This window comes from Planococcus citri, chromosome 5, assembly GCF_950023065.1.
Source record: "Planococcus citri chromosome 5, ihPlaCitr1.1, whole genome shotgun sequence".
In the NCBI taxonomy this organism is placed as follows: Eukaryota; Metazoa; Arthropoda; class Insecta; order Hemiptera; family Pseudococcidae; genus Planococcus; species Planococcus citri.
The window spans coordinates 67,142,183-67,162,587 of NC_088681.1; the positions used below are offsets into that span (position 1 = coordinate 67,142,183).

The following is a 20,405-nucleotide window of genomic DNA, read 5'->3' on the forward strand; positions in this document are numbered from 1 at the left end:
ATTTTCACAAAATTTCATCAAATGGAGATGGAAATCTGAAATTTACTCTACACTCCAATTTTAACACCCTCTGAAGACGACTTCAGGTGGGCACAAGTAATTTTGGGGCCTCCAGCGACTTTTTTTTGAAAATTACTGGAGCCTCCAGTAGATTTTTGAAACTTTAAATTTCCCCAACATTAATTTATCAAATGGAGTTGGCAAGCTGAAATTTACTTCGCAGACTACATGGTGGTTTCAAATGGTTTTGAAGCTTCCAGCTACTTTTAGGAAATTTTAATTTTCCAAAAAAACGTCATACAACCTTTCAAAAAGTTGCTGGAGGCTCCAAAACGACTTGAAATTCACCAGCAGTTAACTTCGTAACGTATTGAAATTAGTTTGCAGAATGAATTTCGACTCTACATCTCAGTTTGATGAAATTTTGAAGAAATTTAAAGTTTCAAAAATCTACTGGAGGCTCCAGTAATTTTCAAAAAAGTCGCTGGAGACTCTAAAATGACTTGAATCCACCTGAAGTCGTCTTCAGAGGGTGTTAAAATTGGAGTGTAGAGTAAATTTCAGATTTCCATCTCCATTTGATGAAATTTTGTGAAAATTTAAAGTTTCAAAAATCTGCTGGAGGCTTTAGGAATTTTCAAAAAGTCGCTGGAGGATCCAAAACGACTTGAAATTCACGCGCAGTACTTCGTAGGGTATTGAAATCAGTTTTTAGAATATATTTCAGCTTTACAACTCCAATTTGATGGAATTTTGTGGGAATTTCGAGTTTCAAAAATCTGCTGGAGGCTCCAGAACTGCTCAAAACGGGTTGAAACCGTTACCAATCCATTTGGCATGTCGAAAATAAGGTATATCCCAAATTTCAGCTTTCTTGGTCAATTTGCTAAAATTTTGATTTTTTCCCTCATTTTTGGCCTAAATTGGATTTTCAAAAATTCACCAAAAATCGAAAAATGCACTTTAGCACTTGAAATTTTGACATGTAATAAATTTTTGCATGATCTTTCGATCTACCTTTGTAAAGTTTGAAAAAGTTCGTGCAAGTCCTATGTTAAAACGCAAAATCTGCAATTTCGGCTGACCTGTCAATCAAAATGGCCGCCATTTTGTAAGTAAGACCAACTTTTTTTTTGGCAAGTTTGCTTTAAAATATTCCTTAGGATGACCCCTTTATGATAAAGGTGTCCCGGAGGGTTGGGGGGGTGCAATTACTCCTATTGTCATATGCCGGACTATATGGTATAAAAAAATTATGGATTGGGAAATGAGACGTGAAAAAAACTTGGTGGATATCCATTTTATATACGAGATCAACAAGTCCCCAGAATTGGGTATCTTTATTTAAAATTTTAATTTTTCTAAATTGCTTCATTGCATTTTTAATAAGACGACAATCCCCCCCCCCCAACCATGATTTTCTCGACGACATATTCGTTTGCATAAATAAATAGAAAATCGTTAACGTCCGACATTCTGCAAAATTTCTTGGAATTTTCATCCTCGTGCAAACAATAGGCATTGTATACCTTAACTCCAATGTTATTGTTTACAAGCAACCCTATAGAACACCTACGCAAACCGGTTCCTAGGTGGCGAGCTAAAGATGTTGTTTACGCCGTTTACACGTTACCAACCCTATATGTTACACGTAAACAACATTACCACGTATGCAAAAGGGTCGTTCCAGGTAGGCAGGAAACCGGTTCCGCGCTAAACCGTTGCAAGTTGTTTACACCAACTACCCTTTATCCCCACCACTTACGCGCGTTAGCAAGGGCTACGTGATGTTTGGCAACTCGTTTCTCGTCCCAGTTTCTTTTTAGTCGCTCTCTCGAGTACACGTTGCTTATTGCACTCTCTAAGTTCTTGTACTTTATGCAAATTTTTATGTTGTGCTATTTTTAATCTGTATTTTTACGCATTTATTTTTACTTCGATTATTAATTATTCGTGATTTATAAGTTTATTAGTAGTCTTTTTACGTATTTATATTTTTATTTTCGTAATTTATTTTATTATTCGTGTTTTTATTCGTAATACGCGAATTTTACAAAATGGAGAATACTACTTTTTCCAGTGATTCGATTCCACGTGGTCAAAATTTCGGATCGCGTAATTCCACGCAGAATGGTTCTGATAGACGGAATTTTACCAACGATCGTTATAATAAAAACGGTGACAGGCGATCGCCTAGATTATTGTATTCCGAAGATGAAGAAGAAGAGTTGAGTTTATCTTTGGAAGATTATTACGGAAAAGACTTGGCAGCTTTACTCAAGAATAGTTTCGAGAGTAAAACTTACCATTTCGATACACGTGGCGCCAGATTACCATCCGCTGATCGATTATTTACCGAAGAAAAGTGGAATGTAAGTAGTATTCTTAATTATTTCTCGATTTGTGTGCATATTTTCAGAGACCGATTTGACACGTGGCAAAAATGGCGGGAACATGGTGGTTGTATTTTTTTCTTCCAAAATCGGATTAAATGACTGTGAAACCATTTTTTTTGTCATGAAAAATATTCCATAGATCTCGCACTCTTTTTTTTAGATATCTACGTCTTGAATTGCAATCGATTTTACTTTTCAATTCAAACGTGTTCGAAATATTTTGCGAATTAAGAAGGTGTTGAAAAGATGTGAAATCTGTCAAAAAAAAAAGCATTAAAAATCACTAATTCTGGAAATTGAGTTTTGGGGAAAATTCATTCAGGGAAATGATGAGAATAATAATTCGAAGGCTTTTTTCCTCGCTTTAGATCCCCCCCCCCACGTCACTGCTGTACTCGATGTATTTTTTCACGATTTTCTTCTAACCTTTTTCTGTGTGTTTTGTTTGCAGAATTACCAATTATCCGAATTGCAAGACATCAAACGTGATCTCAACATTGTCAAGTCCAAGTTGGACCGATACGAATTATCCCAGTGGCATAAGCATACCAAAGCCATGAATCCATCCGATAAAATCATGAGGCATTTACGACGAGACGTTAAAGTCGAATTTTTAACTCAGGTATTTATATTTCCAATTCGACGATACAATGTTTCAAAATATTATTCTCAATTTATAATTATTTGTTTCTAACCTCGACTGTTTTCTGTTCGATAGGCTTGGTGCAAATTTTACGAATTGGTCAATAAGTATCAACTGATACCATCCGAAGCTCGTTCTGCAAACACGTTGTACTCGTTCCATCTATGCGAGGCTCCAGGTGCTTTCGTAGCCTCCTTGAATCATTATTTGAAACTCAATCATCCCGATTTGAAGGTAATTATAATTCCATATTCGTGAACTTCTCTCTACATGTTATAATTTTTTATACCATTCATTGTCTAACCCATTCGTAATTTCTTTTCAACAGTGGTACTGGTTGGCCAACTCCTTGAATCCGTTTTACGAAGGAAACACCTTATCTGAAATGATCAACGATGACCGATTTATGCTGCAAACCATCGATCGTTGGGATTTTGGTCCTGATCAGACTGGCGACATCACTCATCCGGACTATCCTTCGTATCTGCGCCGAAATTTCGACGATGCTCTTCCCCATCTGGTCACCGCTGATGGTAGCTTCGATTGTCAGGATAACCCCAACGAACAGGAAAGCACTGTATCCTGGCTCCATCTCAAAGAAACTCTGATCGCTTTGAATATTTTGCGAAAAAGTACGTACCTTTCCTAATTAAGAGTCATTTTAGTTCACATAATGTATGTGTTCATTCGAATCTAACCTTATATGTTTTTGTTTGATCTTATGTAGATGGTAATTTCGTCATCAAGATGTTCACGTTTTTCGAATGCGAAAGCGTTTGCCTGCTTACACTGTTGGCTGCAGCCTTCCAAGAAATCACCGTCGAAAAACCAGCTACGAGCAAAGAGGGCAATTCCGAATGCTACATCGTTTGCCAAAAATACCGAGGCCGAGATGCCATCGCACCGTGTCTCGACCAATTACTCAAAATTGGTATGAAATATTCCTCTTAAGAACTACATCGATCGAAATCCAATTATTTTGTAATAAATCACGTATTCTAACCACTTTTTTTTCTTTCGTTTTTCACAGATTTGCAAACGTACCAGAAGTACTCCATGTTCCCACTGGTGACATGCAACCTGATGTTTTATCGTCAGATTACCAGATGCGCTTCTCTATTCGCCTCCAAGCAGATGAATGCCATCGAACGTTACATTCGGATTTATGAAAACGATCCGGAAGATCCGAAACTTCGAAAACATTGCGATTTCCTGCAGGAGAAGTTCGTTCAGCATTATATCAAGAAGAATAAACTTCGTCCGATTAAGTTGGAAGATAATATTGTGAATCTGCCGAAGCTTAAATATCAGGTAATTAAATTTCCATGTATTTTTGGCCCTTTCGAGGCAGTTTGGGATTTTGGGTGAATCTTTTAAAGATCGCTGGAGACTCCAAAAACGTTAAATTGAGATTGACTTTGTCCAAAAAAACACTGGTTTTATGTCTTTTTCTAAAATCTGATTGTTTTCATTTTTTCTATTAAAATTTACTACCGTAGTTGGTCAAAATTTCTGAACTCATCCCTCTGAAATTTCACTCTAATTACTTAAAACAGTCGAGAGGACACCTAATAAACACCTGTAAAGTTATACAACATTCCAAAGTTCATTTTTGGCCCTTCCAAAGCAATTTGAAATCTCTGGAGAAACTTAAAAAAACCACTGGAGGCTCCAAAACGGTCAAATTTCCATTGTTTTCGGATCTGGTGATCGTGTGAACATGACTGACGATGTGTTGTCAAAAAAATCACTCGTTTTATCGCTTCTTCCGAAATTTGATTTTTTATTCACTTTTTCTGGAATTTACAAATTGGTCACAGCAAATTCACTTTTGAACTTATTCTATTAAAATTTCACGAGAACTATTTAAAACAGTGGAGAGGGGGTCCAATTAGCACCTACCAAAGTTTTAGGTTCCAAAGTTAATTTTTGCCCCTTCCAGAGCAATTTGAAATTTCTGGAGAAACTTGAAAAATCGCTGGAGGCTCCAAAAATGTCAAATTGAGATTGTTTTCAAGTTTAGTGATCATGTGAACACACCTGACGATATCTTGTCAAAAAAATCACTCTTTTTATGTCTTCTTCTGAAATTATGATTTTTTCAAATTCACTTTTTTACTCACCCTCGTGGAATTTAAGGGAAACTGCCTAAAACGATCGAAAAGGAATTCAATAAGCACCCACCAAAATGATACGTTCCAAAATTCATTTTTGACCACTCCAGAGTTGATTGGAAATTTCTGGAGAAAATCAAAAAAACGCTGGAGGCTCCAAAATGGTCCAAAACTAGTGATTATTGATGCGTGGAAGTTTAATTGAAAAAATTATTCACATTGGTTCTCATTTTAGTCAACAAAAATTATAATCACGAAAAAGTTCAAAAATAGTCTTCAAAGCAGCTTTTTTGAATTTTTTGAATTTTTTCAAATTTTTCAAAAATTGATCAAAAAACCAAAAATGAACTTTTAGTCCAGTCATTTTAGCAACATTTTTAGTCGAACCCCGAAAAAATTGGGGGCAAGCTGAATTTCACATTATTTGTTCAGATTGGTCTCTAAAACAACCCATCAAAAGTTGCACCCCCCAACTTGCCGGCTACCCCCTCAAGAGGTCATTAACCTTTGCCGATACAGGTTTTTCGGCTGTATCGCCAAAATGAAGGGTCCGAGAGGAAAATTGTTCTACGCTAAATTTCCTATCAGCATGACCAGTCAAGCTTTTCCGAAAATGGCGATTTCACCCTTATTGAGGAGGGGGTGAAGTTGTCAATTTTATGAAAATTGTTTTAAAAAATGAAAATCGGCATTTTAAAACGTGCACTCGATTCATGGTAGACTTGAAAATATTTTGACCAAAGTTGCACACTGCAACGTGTCTGCAACCCCCGCAAAAGGTCATTAACCTTTGTCAATCTACGTTTTTCGGCTATATCGCCGAAATGAGGGTCGGAGGGAAAAAAGTGATTCAACTAAAATCATTCTACGTCGAATTTCCTATAAGCATGACCAGTTCAGTTGAAATATATTTTTCGATTCTTGATGAATTTTTGAAAATCAAATTTAGGCCAAAAATGAGAAAAAAATCAAAATTTCACCAAATTGAGCTATAAAGCTGAAATTTGGGACATACCTTATTTTCGACCTGCCAAATCGATTGGAAACAATTTCAACCCGTTTTGAGCAGTTCTGGAGCCTCCAAAACATTTTTGAAACTTGAAATTTCCACAAATTTTCATAAAATGAAATTGGAATGCGGATATTCACGCTGCAATCCAATTTGAACACGCTATTAAGTCAACTGCTGGTGGGTTTGAGTCATTTTGTGGCCACCAGGGACTTTTTGAAAATTCTTGGAGCCCCCAGTAGATTTTTGAAACTTGAAATTTCCATAAAATTTCATTAAAAACAGTTAGAAAGCTAAAATGTATTCTGTAAACTAATTTCAATGCGCTAGGGAGCTAGTCGACTGTAAGTACATTTCAAGTCGTTTCGGAGCATCCAGCGTTTTCTTTGGAAATTACTGGAGCCCCCAGCAGATATTTCAATGCTCGAAATTTCCATAAAAATTTACCAAACAGAGTTGGAAATCCAAAATTGACTGTGTACTCCAATTGCAATACGCTATCAAGTCGACTGCAAGTTGGTTCAAGTCATTTTGCAGCCTCAAGCGACCTTTTGAAAATTACTAGAGCCTCCAACAGATTTTAGAAACATAAAATTGCATTAAAGGCAGTTGGAAAGCAAAAATTCACTCTATAAACTAATTTCAGTATGCTATGAAGTTGACTACCGGTATATTTCAAGACGTTTTGAAGCCTCCAGCGACTTTTTGGAAATTACCGGAGCCTCCGGCAGATATTTCAATGCTCGAAATTTCCATAAAACTTCACCAAACAGAGACACCTTATTTTTGACATTATTCTGAGGTGGATCGCAGGCAGTTTCAATCCGTTTTGAAGTCTACAGCAGATTTTTAGAAACTTCTGTTTTTCAAAAAATGCCACAAAATATATTCCTTTTTATGAAATTTTGCAGAAATTACACGTACAAAAATTTACTATAGAGGCTCCAGTAATTTCCAAAAAGTCGCTGGATGCTCCGAAACGACTTGAAGTGTACTTACAGTCGACTCCCTAGCGTATTGAAATTAGTTTACAGAATACAGTTTAGCTTTCTAACTGTTTTTAATGAAATTTTATGGAAATTTCAAGTTTCAAAAATCTACTGGAGGCTCCAAGAATTTTCAAAAAGTCGCTGGTGGCCACAAATAGCGTGTTTAAATTGGATTGCAGCGTGAATTTCCGTATTCCAACTTCACTTTATGAAATTTTGTGGAAATTTCAAGTTTCAAAAATGTTCTGGAGGCTCCAGAACTGCTCAAAACGGTTTGAAATTGTTTCCAATCGATTTGGCAGGTCGAAAATAAAGTATGTCCCAAATTTCAGCTTTATAGCTCAATTTGGTGAAATTTTGATTTTTTTTCTCATTTTTGGCCTAAATTTGATTTTCAAAAATTCACCAAGAATCGAAAAATATATTTCAACTGAACTGGTCATGCTTATAGGAAATTTGACGCAGAATAATTTTAGTTCAATCACTTTTTTTTCCCTGACCCTTCATTTCGGCGATATAGCCGAAAAACGTAGATTGACAAAGGTTAATGACCTTTTGCGGGGGTAGCCGGCAAGTTGGGGGGTGCAAGTTTTGATGGGTTGTTTCAGAGACCAATCTGAACAAATAATGTAAAATTCAGCTTGCCCCCAATTTTTTCGGGGTTTGACTAAAAATTTTGCTAAAATAAGTGGATCGACTATTTATTATGTGACATTTCGGTTATAGTCCGGCATATGACAATAGGAGTAATTGCACCCCCCCGCCGATCCTCCGGGACAACATTTTTCTTAAAGGGGACATCCTAAGGAACATTTTAATGCAAAGTTGCCAAAAAAAAAGTTGGCCTTACTTACAAAATGGCGGCCATTTTGATTGACAGGTCAGCCGAAATCGCAGATTTTGCGTTACAACATAGGACTTACACAAACTTTTTCAAACTTTACAAAGGTAGATCGAAAGATCATGCAAAAATTTATCACCTGTCCAAATTTCAAGTGCTAAAGCGCGTTTTTCGATTTTTGGTGAATTTTTGAAAATCGAATTTAGGCCAAAAATGAGGGAAAAAATCAAAATTTTACCAAATTGACCAAGAAAGCTGAAATTTGGGATATACCCTATTTTCGACATGCCAAATCGATTGGAAACGGTTTCAATCCGTTTTGAGCAGTTCTGGAGCCTCCAGCAGATTTTTGAAACTCGAAATTCCCACAAATTTCCATCAAATTGGAGTTGTAAAGCTAAAATTCATTCTAAAAACTAGTTTCAATACGCTACGAAGTACTGCAGGTGAATTTCAAGTTGTTTTGGAGCCTCCAGCGACTTTTTGAAAATTCCTGAAACCTCCAGCAGATTTTTGAAACTTTAAATTTTCACAAAATTTCATCAAATAGAGATGGAAAGCTGACATTTACTCTACACTCCAATTTTAACACCCTCTCAAAACGACTTCTGGTGGATTTCAAGTCATTTTAGAGCCTTCAACGACTTTTTTGAAAATTACTGGAGCCTCCAGTAGATTTTTGAAACTTGAAATTTCCCCAAAATGTTATCAAACCAAGATGGAGAGTCGAAATTCGTTCTGCACACTAATTTCAATACGCTACGAAGTTGACTGCTGGTGAATTTCAAGTCTTTTTGGAGCCTCCAGCAACTTTTTGAAAGGTTGTATGACGTTTTTTTGGAAAATTGAAATTTCCTAAAAGTTGCTGGAAGCTTCAAAACCATTTGAAACCACCATGTAGTCTGCGAAGTAAATTTCAGCTTGCCAACTCCATTTAATAAATTAATGTTGGGAAATTTCATGTTTCAAAAATCTACTGGAGGCTCCAGTAATTTTCAAAAAAGTCGCTGGAGGCCCTAAAATGACTTGAACCCACCTGAAGTCGTCTTCTGAGGGTGTTAAAATTGGAGTGTAGAGTAAATTTCAGCTTTCCATCTCCATTTGATGAAATTTTGTGAAAATTTAAAAGATTCAAAAATCTGATCGAGGTTTCAGGAATTTTCAAAAAGTCGCTGGAGCCTCCAAAACGACTTGAAATTCACCTGCAGTACTTCGTAGCGTATTGAAACTAGTTTTTAGAATGAATTTTAGCTTTACAACTCCAATTTGATGGAATTTTGTGGGAATTTCGAGTTTCAAAAATCTGCTGGAGGCTCCAGAACTGCTCAAAACGGATTGAAACCGTTTCCAATCGATTTGGCATGTCGAAAATAGGGTATATCCCAAATTTCAGCTTTCTTGGTCAATTTGGTAAAATTTTGATTTTTTCCCTCATTTTTGGCCTAAATTCGATTTTCAAAAATTCACCAAAAATCGAAAAACGCACTTTAGCACTTGAAATTTGGACAGGTGATAAATTTTTGCATGATCTTTCGATCTACCTTTGTAAAGTTTGAAAAAGTTTGTGTAAGTCCTATGTTATAACGCAAAATCTGCGATTTCGGCTGACCTGTCAATCAAAATGGCCGCCATTTTGTAAGTAAGGCCAACTTTTTTTTTTGGCAACTTTGCATTAAAATGTTCCTTAGGATGTCCCATTTAAGAAAAATGTTGTCCCGGAGGATCGGCGGGGGGGGGGGGGGTGCAATTACTCCTATTGTCATATGCCGGACTATTATGGGGTTCTAAGACATTCAGTTACGATCTAGCTTGAATTCTCCAAATCTGAGACTTCCACTCCAAAAAATTCCTTGGCGATATGAAAGTTCAATCTTGATACCTTCTTTACCTGCAGACGTTGTATTCTAATCTATGTTGTTTTTTCTTATGTCCAGGTGGAAAGAAAACCACCTCAAGTGATCGAAAGCAAGTACCGTAAACAAGGCTCGCACGCTGACCGTATCCAAAGATCTACTCTCGTAGCCAGCGATTTACTCAAGAAAATCAACGAAGAACTGAACGACGACCTTTGCAATAATCTACAAGACCAACTCCGTTTACCAAGAGGATGCGAAATACCCGTCGACGAATTCGACATAACTTTTGGCAAACCCATCGAAGTCGTTCTCAGCTCTCAATTTTGCCACGGCCGATTTATGCGCATACGAAACGAAATGATCAAAGTCTACGGATATCGTAAATTCATGTGAGTACCGTTGCCATATTATTTCATAATTTCCATGTATGTACCTATAATAGTGATATGTACATATTTCGACGACGACTCTAACCTTTTTGTTCATATTTTACAGGATCGCTGCAACCCAACTTCCGAATACCCATCGAGATAATTATCGTAATTACTGCGATTTCTCAATCCTCTATATGCAGAAAGATTACAACACCGCGCAAAGAGAAAGCTTGTGCACGATTTACGATAAACTGTTCGACCTTCGGCAAGGAGATGACTTCAAATTGATCGGATATCCGTTATTAACCCAGTTCAATATCGATGTTTTGTGCGTCCTGCGACAAATGTTCAAACAGGTCATCTTCAACGCTCCCGATGAATTGTTATTAGTCGACATGGAACTCGATATGCTGGATTTATGGAGGGACAAGTTGGCTGATTTATGCGACGTTTATACGCCGAGACGTGCTGTGATATCGTTCCTGCCGATTAGCTTTATAACTGGTAAATACCATTCCATGAAATCAAATTTTTTGTTTTTTTCCCTTTGGCATGAAATCATCACGAAAACTTTTAAATCTTGCGGACATTTTTTTTTTACCCATTTTAACGAGTTTTGCAGTTCCAAGATGATCTTGAAAACATTTTTGTGACCAGAGTTTTTTTTTTAAATCAATCAATTTTCACTATTAGAAGATTTTCCCAATAATTTTGAATTACGAATGGCTTGAATTTTTGTAAAAATCCAAAGTAAAATTTATGAATTTATACTAACTCATTTTTTTGTTTTTTCGCAGGTTCCAATAACAGTTTCTACACATGGTTGGTCGAAGCAAATAACTCTCGTTTGTACCGTGAAATTAACCATGTGATTGAGTTAAATCCCAGAGTGTAAGTAATTATTCGACGAAGACTGGTTCTTCCTTAGTCTTATTTTTTAATTTGTTTTTTATGTCAATACCATGTATTAGTTTTTTAAATTTGTTTTAAATTATTTTAACTTTCAATTTTAAACCTATAACGAACTATAACCAAGTACCTACCTACATATTGTTTATTGATCTCAATACATTCTTGTTTTTACCTACAAACTGTTATTTTTTATACTTATTAGTTATAAGTCACTATTAGTATCGTATGAGGTAATTGATGGAAATTGTAAACGACCGAAGATGTCGTGGTTTGAAACTTTACCTACATCAAAATCGGGTTATCATTGGATGGAACATGGTTTTAAAAAAAAACTTCGATTTTTGGTTCAAATTGGGTAAAAAAATTGCAACTTCAACTTTGGGTAAGTACTAAAAACAGCAGTGATTTTCAATTTGCATTCCAAAGAGATCAAACAAATCGTACTCCAACTTCAAGCTGTTCGAATAGAGGTAAGTGAAATATGTTTCATTAATGCTTCAATGTACCTACATAAATTCTCATGTTATTTTCTAGTTCAAATTATGAATTTTGGTTTCAAAAATGATTTGATAATGCTTTGTCAGACTTTACTTTTCATTTGGAATTTCAAGCATTGAGTTATTATTCAACTCAAGTAAAAAACATACTTATCTACGACATTAGAGCGGGCAAATAGCGGTTTTAAAAAGGAAAAAATTGGCACATAAATTTTTTTCTTCGGGAATGTGTTCGGATGGACCCTCTGAACCACACAAAAAAGCGCCGACTCTCCTACCCCTGGAGGAAATTTTTTTAGGGGGCTGAAACCGGTTCCGATTCACGTTTTTTGCGTTTTACTCCGTAAATATTGAGTTTTTGAGAAAAACTACCATGACGAAAAATGTTCCCCTTCAAATTCTCGACAATTTGATACTACGCTCGATACCCATTGCTCAAGGGGGGGGGGGTGTCCAAAAAAAGGGGTGGAAAGAGTAGGTGTTTCAAAAAAGGTCAGTCCAATAAATTGATCAAAATTACCACTTAAAATCATTCGTTTTCGCTCAAATTTTTTTTACAAAGTCTACTCACCCAACTACTAATCAAACTACCATTGGTTTGTCTTCAACCCTCCTCGGGGGTTCGTGAGGGTTGCTTGATTTTTCAAGTAACACACTACTGAATCATATATTTGAAAAACAAATCTGGACGTGCGATATATCGAATAGTATGTTTTCGAGGTCTCTGAATACGAATATGAACTTATTTTTTGGTTCCCACCCCACCCCCCAATGTCTCTCTGTGCCCCAAAATGGGGGTCAAAATTTTGAAAAATCGTGAAAAGTCGAGTGATATATCGAATGGTACGTTTTCGAAGTCGCCGAGTGCGAATATGAACTTATTTCTTGGTTCCCACCCCCCAATGTCTCTCTGTGCCTCGAAATGGGGGTGAAAATTTTGAAAAATCGTGAAAAGTCGAGTGATATATCGACTTGTATGTTTTTGAGACACTGAACTGGAGTATGCACTTTTTTCCTGCTCTACTTACGATTCCTCAAAATCCCCTTACGCCCCCTAAATAGGATAAAATTTTGAAAAGTCGTCAAAAAACGTGTAATGCGTCGAATAGTATGTTTTCAAGATCGCTGAATATGACTATAGACTCATTTTTATCATTTCACTCATTTTACTATTCAAACGTCCTACTAACGCTCCAAAATTATCCTCAATGTCTTTAGTGGGTAAGATGTCAATCTTCTTGCCTATCTCCCCGGGAAAAAATGGGACAGATCTAATTGTATCTGATCATATCTAATGTGATCAAATTAGATCTAAAAATTGATCAACATAGATCAGATTTGATAAAATTATATCTGAATTGTTGATCATCTTAGATATAAATTTGTCCCATTATATCTGGTCATATATATTAAGATCCAGTTAGATCTAAAATGTTTGAATAGTATTTCTTACAAACATATCTATTCAGATCAGATTTGATCAAATTATATCTGAATTGATCTCATTATATCTGGTCAGATCTATGAAGATCCAGTTGGATCTAAAATTTTTGAATCATATTTTTTGCGGACATATCTATTCAGATCAGATTTGATCAAATTATATCTGAATAGATCTCATTATATCTGGTCAGATCTATGAAGATCCAGTTGGATCTAAAATTTTTGAATCATATTTTTTGCGGACATATCTATTCAGATCAGATTTGATCAAATTATATCTGAATAGATCTCATTATATCTGGTTAGATCTAATGAAGACCCAGTTGGATCTAAAATGTTTGAAACGCATTTCTTGCAAACATGTCTGTTCAGATCAAATTTGATAAAATTATATCTGAATGGATCTCATTATATCTGGTTAGATCTATGAAGATCAAGTTGGATCTAAAATGCTCGAAAAGTGTGTCGTTTTGGCTACTCGCAGATAAAGTCTTGAGCAGAATCCTATATAGGGTTCAAGGCTCAAATTTCCAAATTAACTTTTCATGGTTCCATCTATGTAAGTAAAATTGATCGAGTAAAACATATTCTGTTGAAAATTATAATTTTCATTATTATTATTCGATCTACCCATTTTTTGGAGACAAACTACATATTAAAGGGCGAGGATCCAAATTGGACTAAAACACTTCTATATGTAAATGAATAAAACTGAACATTGACCAATAACATGGTTAGATCTAACTAGATATAGAAAATGTCTCTATCTAGATAGATCTAACTGGATATAATTAGATCAAATTATATATAGTTAGATCTATCTAGATAGAGACATTTTCTATATCTAGTTAGATCTAACCATTTTATATATAATTAGATCTAATCCATTTTTTCCCGGGTCAGTGATTTTATTTTGATTGTTTTCCTGTAACGTTTTCGACTCATTGAGAGGTGAGATTTCATCCATATTTTGAAATTTTTTTTGGTGCAGCTGGGAGCTTTGTGGGGTTGGAAACAAAAAAATTAGTTCATATTCGCACTCAGCGACCTCGAAAACATACCATTCGATATATCACTCGACTTATCACGGTTTTTAAAATTTTAAACCCCCTTTTTGGGGCACAGAGGGGCTTTGAGGGGTTGTAGGCAAAAAATAAGTTCATATTCGTACTCAGCGATTTCAAAAACATACCATTCAATATGTCACTCGACTTTTCACATTTTTTCAAAATTTTGGCCTTTTTTGGGGCAGTCGGGAGCTGTGAGGGGTTGGGCCCGGGCCCAAAAAATAAGGTCATATTCGTGCTCAGCGACTTCGAAAACATACAAGTCGATATATCACTCAACTTTTCACGATTTTTCAAAATTTTCACCCCCATTTTGGGGCACAGAGAGATATTGGGGGGTGGGAACCAAAAAATAAGTTCATATTCGTGCTCAGCGACTTCGAAAACATACAAGTCGATATATCACTCAACTTTTCACGATTTTTCAAAATTTTCACCCCCATTTTGGGGCACAGAGAGACATTGGGGGGTGGGAACCAAAAAATAAGTTCATATTCGTATTCAGAGACCTCGAAAACATACTATTCGATATATCGCACGTCCAGATTCGTTTTTCAAATATATGATTCAGTAGTGTGTTACTTGAAAAATCAAGCAACCCTCACGAACCCCCGAGGAGGGTTGAAGACAAACCAATGGTAGTTTGATTAGTAGTTGGGTGAGTAGACTTTGTAAAAAAAATTTGAGCGAAAACGAATGACTTTAAGTGGTAATTTTGATCAAGTTATTGGACTGACCTTTTTTGAAACACCTACTCTTTCCATCCCTTTTTTTGGACACCCCCTTTGAGCAATGGGTATCGAGCGTAGTATCAAATTGTCGAGAATTTGAAGGGGAACATTTTTCGTCATGGTAGTTTTTCTCAAAAACTCAATATTTACGGAGTAAAACGCAAAAAACGTGAATCGGAACCGGTTTCAGCCCCATAAAAAAATTTCCTCCAGGGGTAGGAGAGTCGGCTTTTTTTTGGTGGTTCAGAGGGTCCATCCGAACACATTCCCGAAGAAAAAATGTATGTGCCAATTTTTTCGTTTTTGCCTCTGCTTTTTTACGTTATTTTCCCGCTTTACATACAACTCTCCTCGGAGAGAAGAATTTTTACAACCATCTTCAATTTTATCAATTACTCAAGTTCATTTTTACCAATTCCTGATAAACTCTTCCAACATTTTCTCTGTCAATTTTACAATTGTTTGGCCAATTTTTCGCTTCTTTTTTCCATTTTATCAATTTTTGAACAATTTTATAAATTTTTTGGTCACTTTTACAACGTTATAATATCGAACTGGGTTTGAATATAGGCTTATTTTTTCGATCCGACTTCTTCGAACTTCCCACCACTTCAGGTTCTCTAATCTTGAACATTATCAAAATACATTTAAAAATCGAAAATTACGACGTGTGACACGATTCCATTTATAAGATCTTTTTGAGGGGGGGGGGGAGGGGGCTCAACAGGATCTTACAATTATCAAAAACTCAAAATTTCACTCTAGAGCTATAGAAGACTCCGCCACGAAATTCGTACCATCGTGAAGACAAAGCCATGCACTCGGAAAATCAATCGAGAAACGGAAACAATAACGAAAATTACGACCACGAATATAGAAAAACTACGGCGGCGATATTTCGGTATTAAATTATTACGAGAAATCGACGAAAAAGCATAAAGAAGAGGAAACGTCGTAAAATACAAATTTCCTTCCACGTTGACTCTCATTTTCTCTTCAATATCTACGAAGAGAAATTTCCACTTTCCAATACAAGCCCACTAAAACGAATCCAACCCGCATCGAGCTACAGTATTTCCAGCTCATCTCTTTGATTAGTTACACACACATATACACTTCAACCACACGCTAATGCTGAAAGCGACCACGTTGGTAATTTTTTCTCTCGCCGAGTCGAGTCGCCCTTTGACCCAGAAATCATACGACGCATAAAGAAAAATCCACTCAACCCAGCCTATGCTAGGTAGTCAAAATCATAACCCAAATGGAACGGAAAGCTCTGGTCGTATTCCCGATGCAATCCATCAGCAAAGGCTACTCTTGGAAAACGTCGCCATGTCGTCGTATTATACGTAGTACGATGATGAAGGCAACCCCCCCCACAACACAAGTCCCAGTGCGGTATGAACAAAGGTGTGCGGCGATTGGATTACAACGACGACGACGTAAACTGCAGAACGAATATTACGGATTACACGAAAACCAATATCGAACGACTTTATGCATATTAATGCATCGTTGATATGTACACGTTTGTATCCGTTATAATGAACTAATATATATGGAAGTTAATCAGACTTGTTCGGAATATATTAACTAATATTTTGACAGTATATTATAACTATACTAGATTTAATCGAATGGAATATTATTTACGCCCGCTGCTATGCAACTCCAACTACGAGTATACCTACATGTAGCCTACTGTACCGTACCATAGTAGCCTACACTCTCTCTCATCTCTCTATACACATACAACATTCATTATTTACTCTGCAACCAGAGCTGAGTACGAAGAAGAGAGAGAGAAAGGCCAGTCGAGCCGAAGCCAAAGCCACCACCGAACCAACCGCCAATGATTCGCGCTTCGTCAACGTTTTCCCTCGAAATGCATTATGTAATATGTAATGGCTACACCGACCACCGAGCAGTTGTCTCTCGTCCATTTACATCCTCTTCCCAACCTCCCCATCTCTTACCCTAAAACAACGGCATATCGACTGGATAAAATAACCGACTAAAATACACATACCTAACACAGCGAGAGTGAGAAAAATCTACTCGAATGTACAGAACAGAGTTTAAATCAAGGTTCCAACATCGTTCGAATGATTCTAATGACACGTAAAAAAGGACAATGGCCTTATTACGAGTAACTCGCATGTGAAGGAGAACAAACTGAGCATCCAATCGTTACAAATAAATGAATAAATTCTTCACTTACTGACACAGTGTAGCGTTTTACTGAAAAATCAAAAGACATGCAAGTTCAGCCAAAAGCCATTTCAATACGTCATGAAATCACAGGAATTCGATTCTTAGTCAAAAATGACAAAAAAAACACGATAATTTTGAACAAAAGCCACAAACATTTTTTTTCAACAAACAAGAAACTATCAAAAGCCAATTTTGTGATAAAAAATTCGGTAAAAAAATGCAAAAAAAATTGTATCAGAAATGAAATTTAATGTAGAGTTGAAAGAGCAATGATTTAGATCAAAAATATAACCCCCCCTTCTTAGGTGAACAAGAAAATCACCAAAAAATCATGTTTATCAATTTTTGAATAATTATGGAGTCTAAGAAAAGTATTCGTTACAATATCAATGCGAGATGAAAAATTTCAAAAATCATAGAATTAGCACAAAAAAATTTGTAAAATTGAAAAAAAAAATCGAAATTTTTCAAAATGGTAATATCCAATTACCTAGTTTAAACTTTTTAAAAACAAAACTAGAAAATTGATGAAATATTATTCAACAAAATTTGTTTAAAATTGCTCAAAATCCGAACACTGGTAAACAAACTGAGAAATTTTTTTTTCAAAAATTGTGAATCTAGCAAAATATTTGAAAAAAATTCAAAGTTGTAAAATCAACAGAAAAACTATAAGTAAAGACCGAAAAATTGTGTAAAATCAACTATGTATGGTGTAAATTACTGCCAAACATTGTGAAACGACCGAAAAATAGTGCCATTAATGAAAAAAAATTGGTAAAATTGAGAAAAATTCTGTAAATTTGACGAAAAGTAGACTGACACTGATGAAAAAAATTTATAAAACTCTTAAAAAAAATTGCAAAACTGTCCAAAAATTGTAACATTGATAATAAGTTGATAAAACTGAGAAAAAAAAACTGTAAAATTGACTAAAAATTTGTAGATTAAAGTAAACACTCGTAAAATTAACAATAAATTGTTAAAGATGCCAAAAATTGAACAACAACTTTGTAAAATTGACCATTAATTGGGCAAACTTGAAGAAAACTTTGGTAAAACCAACGAACAAATTTATCCAACTGATAAAAATTTGGCAAAGTTTACAAAATTGAGTGACGAAAAGTACCTTATGTAAAATTGACAAGAAACCGTTAAACTGAAATCAATTTGGTGAAGACAAAAATTGTAAAAAAAATTTGTAAAAGTGATGAAAAATAGTATAAATTGACAAGAAATTATAAAACTAAAATCAATCTGGTAAAGTTGACAAAAATTGTAAAAAAATAAAATTGATGAAAAAATTTGTAAAATTGACAAGAAGTTGGTAAAACTAGAATCAATTAGGTAAAGTTGACAAAAAGTTTATACAAGTGAGAAAATAAAAAAAATAAATTGACGGATCCCAAAAGATTTTTACTCATATTGAAATAAATTCGTGAAATTGAGGAAACAGTTGTAAAAACGACCAAAAAATATAGGAAAACTGACTAATAAATTTATGAAATTGACAGTAAATTGGAGTAAAGCTGACAAACAATTGTCAAAATTCACCGAAAAATCTGTAAAATTGATTTTGGAAAACTATCAAAAGAAATTTTGTAAGATTAGCATTAAAAAATTCGTAAAATTTCGAAAAAAATCTATGTTAAATTATCGACAATAAATTAGTAAGACTTACGAAACTTTGGCAAAGTTTACCAAAAAATGAGTAGACCTGTAAAAATTTGTGAAACTGACGAAAACTATTAGTCGGGAAGCCCACTTAATGATAAATTGCACCCCCCTCCCGTCGATCTTCCAGGGCAACTTTTTTCTTAAAGGAGGAGTACTAAGGAACATTTTTAGCCCTTGTACTCAAAAAAAAAGTGGCCCTACTTACAAAATGGCGGCCATTTTGATTGACAGGTCAGCCGAAATCGCAGATTTTGCGTTCCAACATAGGACTTGCACAAAATTTTTCAAACTGTACAAGGGTAGATCGAAAGATCAAACCAAAATAGAAATATCAAACCAATATTTATCACCTGTCAAAATTTCAAGTGCTAAAGTACGTTTTTTGATTTTTGGTGAATTTTCAAAAATCAAATTTAGGTCATAAATGAGGGGAAAAAATCAAAATTTCACCAAATTGACTAAGAAAGCTGAAATTTGGGATACACCCTATTTTCGACCCACCAAATCGATTGGAAACTGTTTCAAACCGTTTTGAGCAGTTCTGGAGCCTCCAGCAGATTTTTGAAACTCGAAATTCCCACAAAATTTCACCAAAATGGAGTTGGAAAGACGAAATTTATTCTGCAAACTAATTTCAATACGCTACGAAGTACTGCAGGTGAATTTCAAGTCGTTTTGTAGCCTCCGGCAACTTTTTGATAATTCCAGGAGCCTCCAGGAGATTTTTGAATTTTTAAATTTTCTAAAAATTTCATCAAATGGCGATGAAAAACTGAAATTTACTCTACACTTCAATTTTAACATCCTCTGAAGACGACTTCGAGTGGGTTCAAATCATTTTGGAGCCTCCAGCAACTTTTTGAAAATTACTGAGCCTCCAGTACATTTTTGAAACTTGAAATTCCCACAACATTTTACCAAAATGGAGTTGGCAAGCTGAAATTTACTTCGAAAACTAATTTCAATACGATATGAAGTCGACTACATGGTGGTTTCAAATGGTTTTAAATGATTTTGAAGCTTCTAGCTACTTTTTGGAAATTTCAATTTTCTAAAAAACGCCACATGACCTCAAAAGTCGCTGGAGACACCAAAACGACTAGAAATCCCCCTGCAGACGACTTCGTAGCGTATTGAAATTAGTTTGTAGAACGAATTTTGACTTTCCATCTCCGTTTGATGACATTTTTAGGGAATTTAAGGTTTCAAAAATCTCCTGGAGACTCCAAAACAACTTGAAATCCCCCTGCAGTTGACTTCGTAGCGTATTGAAATTAGTTTGCAGAATAAATTCCGGGTTTCCCATTCCATTTTGGTGAAATTTTGTGGGAATTTCGAGTTTCAAAAATCTGCTGGAGGCCCCAGAACTGCTCAAAACGGTTTGAAACCGTTTCCAATCGATTTGGTGAGTCGAAAATAGGGTGTATCCCAAATTGCAGCTTTCTTAGTCAATTTGGTAAAATTTTGATTTTTTCCTTCATTTATGGCCTAAATTTGATTTTCAAAAATTCACCAAAAATCAAAAAACGCACTTTAGCACTTGAAATTTTGACAGGTGATAAATTTTGGTTTGATCTTTCGATCTACCCTTGTACAGTTTGAAAAATTTTGTGCAAGTCCTATGTTGGAACGCAAAATC

The 20,405-nt window shown here is 35.4% G+C and overlaps 2 protein-coding genes across 2 annotated transcripts in view; one reads left to right on the top strand and one right to left on the bottom strand.

Moving 5' to 3' along the window:
• The window catches only part of LOC135847000 (uncharacterized), a 537,248-nt gene that overhangs the window by 22,010 nt on the left and 494,833 nt on the right, over window positions 1-20,405 (bottom strand). The gene's annotated exons all lie outside the window — the stretch shown is intronic.
• On the top strand, window positions 1,654-11,300 carry LOC135846998 (cap-specific mRNA (nucleoside-2'-O-)-methyltransferase 2-like). Its single transcript, XM_065366374.1, has 9 exons — window positions 1,654-2,372; window positions 2,848-3,018; window positions 3,115-3,273; window positions 3,368-3,671; window positions 3,767-3,970; window positions 4,070-4,350; window positions 9,927-10,237; window positions 10,344-10,726; window positions 11,020-11,300. The coding sequence occupies exons 1-9, from the start codon at window positions 2,058-2,060 to the stop codon at window positions 11,115-11,117; spliced, it is 2,226 nt and encodes a 741-aa protein (XP_065222446.1). The 5' UTR covers window positions 1,654-2,057; the 3' UTR covers window positions 11,118-11,300.